General features: G+C 32.6%; 1 protein-coding gene across 1 annotated transcript in view; it reads right to left on the reverse strand.

Moving 5' to 3' along the window:
* Positions 1-5130, reverse strand: part of LOC142353673 (protocadherin Fat 4-like) — an 88407-nt gene extending 83277 nt beyond the window's left edge. The window contains 1 exon segment of the mRNA XM_075405977.1: positions 4547-5130. Coding sequence (XP_075262092.1) covers positions 4547-5078 — 532 coding nt within the window. The 5' untranslated portion in view covers positions 5079-5130.
* Positions 5131-6000: the final 870 nt, after the last annotated feature.

Consider the following 6000-nt stretch of genomic DNA (forward strand, 5'->3'; position numbering starts at 1 on the left):
ATCGAGGTCAAACAAAACAAGAAGAGACAAAACTAAAGAAACTAAAACATCTTAATTATAGCATTTTTGATAGTAAGCGGCGTCAAAATGAAAATCCACCTAACTACTTGGTAAAATCCTCAACCAAAGAAACCAGAAAACTCTGCGTCACAAAAAGTCTTAGCAATTGAAGGTAATTCACTACAAAGTGAGATTTCCTGTAAATAGATTTCCTACAAATAGAAGCAATATTCAAAAATTCACTGAAACATTAAAAAAAAACGTTATCTCAGACAATAAAAAAGCCAGCTAAAACTTGGAAAAAATATATTAACAAACTTTCGCCACTCTATTAGGCCAACGAGAACTGTTAATTTTCAGAATAAGCAATAGGACAAGAACAATAATCAAAACATGGAAGACTAAAAAAATCAACTCTCATTTTTGAAAAGAAGTCTAAAGACCATAGAAAAGACTGCTTTGAACTCGAGCAATTAATTAAACTCACTAATCTCTCATTAGTAGCCGGCCAAATTCGTTATTAATGAGTCTAAATGATAAAGCAACAAAAAAAACATTTTTGCAAACCCTCAAGAACTCGCTAAAAGTTTTTGAGACCTAAGTCAAAAAGTCACGGAAGGCATTAGCTACGTACAGAACAATCATTTTCTTCACCTAAATCCTAAGCAATTAAGCAACTAAAGCAATCTGAATAAGCTGAATTTTTATCCAAGACCCAGTATTTTTGACCGTTGGTCTTTTATCAAGGATCATCATCGTTCAATTATTTTTTGTCCATTTTAATAGAAAAAAAGGTGTGGACTATTAACACAATAGTATCGTCAATAGAAACAGCATACATTGATATAACTTTTTTGAGTTTTTTCCATAATTTTGTCTTTTTAGATGCTTCCTAATGCGTAATGCACCAATAAAAATTTCAAAATCTCGTAGATGGGTTAAACTTTAAATTTTACGCGAAACTTTGTTTTAATCAATTTTCAAGCCGGAAGACTACAAAAGATCAGTTCAAAGAAAAATATCAAAACACAGAAATGTCGAAATTGAGTTTATTCTACATTTCATAATTTGGATATTTTGCCGGTCTGAGAACATTAGAAAGATGAAGCTCCAAATGAAACTTTTTTCCAACTTTGTTTTTCTAACGTTTTTATTTTAAAAAACTGATATGTTGTTCAACTCATGAAACCCGTTTTTATTAAATCTCCTCGGTTCTAAACTACTGGAATGGTTAGGTTTTTCAACAGGAAAAATTGTTTTCAAAAAACAACTTGAAAAATTGGAAGAGAAAACAACTTGAATAATTGGAAGAGAAAACATTTTTCTGCTTAGTTTTATCTTTCCAAAATTGATTTTTGCTATTTTGCGAGCTCTACATCTCCCGAAGTCTTCTATTTCCCCGTTTTCCAAAACTCACTTTGACACTGGAAAAAAAATTGTTTGTATGCTAGTTTCCAAGGAGCCGAAAATAGAGAAGTGGGATTTAAAAAGTTTAATCGCAAAACTTTGTTTTTAAAAAATCAATTTGTTAAATTTTCTGTCAAATAGTTAAAATTGTTTAATTTAATGATTGAAACGGTAAATGAAACTTTTTCCATCTTGAGTTTTTTTATAACAAACTATTTGTTGTTCATTTCATGAAACCCGTGTTCTTACATCTCCGCTGTTTTTAAACAACTTCAGTAGTTGTTTTTTAACAGGAAAAATTGTCTTCGAAAACAAACGAAAACTTAAACAAACTAAACAAAATGCATTCATACTATAGCAAACGACAGAATGACGGGAAAAGTAGAAAACAACTACCGTAGTCCCCATTGGGAATGAAAGAACGGGAAATGAAAATTGACTTTCGAACTATTTTGTTGCCATTCCGCAGTTAGAAATACTCTTGTTTACAAATACGCCAGCTTGTGAAAATACCAATAAGCATTAGAGATGGTAACTAAGATTAACAAAAAAGTTCAAGTAGTGGACATATAAAACTGTCTAATAAAACTGACTATGGTAATTACCCCCTTTTTATTCTTGATATTTCTCTAAATTACACTGTTCAATTTGGATTGATTTGCTGAGCAACTGCTGGTTAAAAGCGTTTGGCAGAAAATTAAAAAGTCAAAAAAATCTCACGAAAAAAGTTGAATAAGCTGTGATTTGTAAAGCGAAACAAATTTTTATTCAAAAAAAAAAAAACAAAGCAGAACAAGTCCTGAATTACAATCGAAAGACTTGAGCTAACTAATAACCTGACAAATTACAATTTTGCAGCAACATCAAAAAAAGTTTATTTTCTTAAATCCATTATACTAACAACGTCCAAATAAGGCAGTCAACAAAACCCATGACCCCATACGCAAAAATATGAACAAACCTAAAACCAATTTAGCTAAAAACAAAAAGATCTAGCTTTTCATTCATCACCATCAATAACAACACCGAAAAAAAGTAAATGGCCACACTAAATGGCCAATGAGAAACATTTTGACAATAAACGATGAGACCACAAGGAAAAAAACATGAAAGACTAAAAAAAATCAACTTTCATTTTCGAACAGTTCAATTAAAAATCATTGAAAAGGTTTCTTTGAACTAAAGCAGCTAATTAAACTCACTTATCTCTTTTTACAGCAATAACAAACTAAGACATTCAACAAAGCTTATGACTTCTTATGCGCAACAAGATATGAGAACATTGAAAAAAATTCATCCAAGACTTAATATTTTAAGATTCTCCAATTACATCACTTTATGAAACTAACTCCATGCTTCTTTAAAACGAAAACAACACAACAACCTTGTGGGATGCAATGACAGGCAAAAAAAGAGAAGAAATTGGAAAAAAATCGGGAAGCCAGTGCCCTCAAAGTAGGAGAACCTCACAAGTCAAAATCCTTAGCTACAGCATATCATAAACTTCAGGAGTCATAAAATACCTTTGAGCAGTTGCTGAGGAAGGAACAGTTGAACTAAAAATGACGACAAGACTCAAAAAATTACTTAACTTGGAAAAAACGGTATCTCAGTCAATAAACATGTTAGCTAAATGTTAGAGCCAATAAATTGACCAAAATTATGCCGCAAAAAATAACAAAACATGCAAGACTAACTAATTTCCCTTTTTGGAAACAAAGTGTCTATATTCCCTGCTATGAAATCAAACAACTAATTAGATTTCCCTAATCCTCCCTACCAGCCAATGAAATTTGTCATTAATGAGGTTAGGGGATAATGAAATTATAATAATATGTTAAAATAATAGCAAAACCAAATTCACCTCAACTAAATAGCTACAAAGAACAGTTAATAGGTCATAGAAAGCACTAGTAATAAACTTAAACAAATAATTGGATTCATTCAGGCATCCTTAGCGAGATATGAGACTTGTCATTAATGAGATAGACAGCAACAAGTGCAACAAAAAGTAGCAAAACTAAATTTTTGAAAAACAAGAGAGTAGAGGTCATAGAAAACAAAACCTACGAGACCTGTCATTAATGGGACTATGAGAAGACAACAGAGTGAACAATTAAAACTAGCCAAAATCAAAAATTCAATAAAAAATACTTGAAAACAATTAGTGTCAAAGTCATAAAAAGAATTAGCTTTGAACCGAAAAACTGAGCGAATGATTTCAATCCCCATCAGCAACCTATTAGAATGGTCCCGAATGATATTCAGTAAGACAAAAAAAATTACAAATCGCACAACTCAAAAATTCAAACTTTTTTGAGAACAAATAAAGTCAAATTCATAAAAGCCACTGGCAGAAAACTCGAACCATCAATTACGTTCATTTCTCGAGAATTAGCAAGCAATAAAACCTATTATTAATGATAATAAGCAACAAGACAACATAAAGGGGAAAAAATCAAATAATCAATAATATTTAATGACGTGTCAAGTTTAAAAAATATTAGCTGACCACCAATGAATTCAGGCAATTGCAACTAGGCACTATTATAACACATATGTATCGTATTAATAACTCTGAAAAAAATTCTCTCAAAAACGGAAAATTTGTTCGAACACCAATTTCGCAATGCACTTAAGGGTAGTAGGAGAAAACTCATGCTTCAGACCCATAAGCCAAAAAAAAGTGTGAGGAGATCTTACAAAGACAGCGCACCAATACAATCCAAATACTTAAAATTTTAAAAATTAACCGCTATAATACCCGGCTGAGAAGATGCGTTCGGCTATTGATAAAAATTACTACAAGTTCTCTGTTTTTAGCTTTCATTTCCTCGCTATCTGTCACTCCCTCCCCGACCGATTTTTCCCTTTTCAATTTTCCTTCGAAGTTTCCCTTTTCAAAATTCTGGAAAAACAGATTTGCTACAAAACGATAATTTTTTCCCAACGATGCCTTAACAAAAACTGAAAATTTGACCGAAGAAAAAAGCCAGCCTCCCATATATATTCCCCCATTCTGAAAAAATCAGAATATATTACCCCCATTCTGAAAACAATTTCTGAGGGTGAAAGCAATTTTGAGGGTGAAGTATTGCGGGAGAGAGGGGTTGACTTGAACACACTAGATATCACTAACCTTCAAGAAAATATCTCTCACTTGTGACACCGTACTCATCGCTATCTGGGTCCGAGGCAGAGGGAAGCAAAAACGAAAAACCCGGAGCCTCATCTTCTGAAATTTCCACAAAAAACGATCCACCTAAATCACTTGGAAATGAGGGATTGTTGTCATTAATATCCAGAATATTCACAATAACTGTGAAGGCTTCCACTTGCGACCCAGAACCTGAAGCCTCGGATAAAATTAATAATTCGTAGAAATCAGCTTCCAAAGATTCCCGATCAATCACAATGTTATTCCTCAGTTCGAAAGATCCCGAGTTTAAGCTCAGATAGAATACTTCTAGTTGCACAAGTCTGTCTCCACCGATTTTTGTTTGATCAATTCGATATGTTTTGGAAACGTCTAGACCGTCTAAGGTTCCGGCGAAAGAACCAACGGAACTTTCCTCGTACACCCAAAACTTGTTAGCATTACTAGTAGTGCACAGTGCAATAGCAAGAAAAGATAGAAAAAATAACCCTATAAATTCACAGTTCCAATTCATTGCATTTCGAAAATTTACAGTTCCAATCAGATGATAATCAAGAAAATCATTATAATCTGAAATAATATTAGAAAAAACAATTATTCAACAATAGCGGCAACTTTTGTCAGAAATTCGGTTTCAAGCAATGGAAAAAAATGAAGGCAAAGTTTTAAAAATGAGTTGCTCGAACATTTATGACGCAATAATGACAACTAATGCTTTCATCTCATCAACACAATTTTTATTCTGAAGTAAATATCAATCAATTGAGAATTCTAGTCAAAGCAATATGACAAAAAATTCAGACAGTTGATATTACGTAGCGCAAAGTGAATTCAAACTTTATATTAGAACCGTAGTCCTATTGAACTGTTTATCTTAGACATGTTTTTAAATATTCATTTTGCTTTGAAAATTTGATGACTTAGCCTCCAGAAAAATTTGATTAAATACCAGCAACTTCATCAGTGTTATGCATAGAAACTGCCTTAAATCCACATTCTCTCTTCATAAAATAGAATTTCCGTCAATTCTGATAAACACAAATTTAAAAGGATAAAAATAGACTTGACAGATGCGCAAATATAGCTGAGTGATCATTTGATACAACAAAGGTGGTAGTTGGCTCATAATGCAAGACAGCCCGACGTCTGAAAATTGAAACTTAAAACTCAGCTTGCTCAAGTTTGCAAAAACAGTTTAACTGCCAGAATAAATAGGAATTGTCAGAAACAGCGGCGATAGGTATTTCTTCAAGACGCCAATAACACAGATCAAAAAATTAAAGCAAAGCTCTTAAAGAGAACAGCACGTTAACAGTCTGAATTTATTCTTATCTAACAGACCAGGAAGTTCTTAATTCATATTGCTGTTAGTTGATACTCCGGACAGCATTTAGCCTTCTGTACCTACTTCAATATGTCTCATTGCATCAATTAGG

This window comes from Convolutriloba macropyga, chromosome 14 (assembly GCF_964194025.1).
Source record: "Convolutriloba macropyga chromosome 14, txConMacr16.3, whole genome shotgun sequence".
NCBI classification, from domain to species: domain Eukaryota; kingdom Metazoa; phylum Xenacoelomorpha; order Acoela; family Convolutidae; genus Convolutriloba; species Convolutriloba macropyga.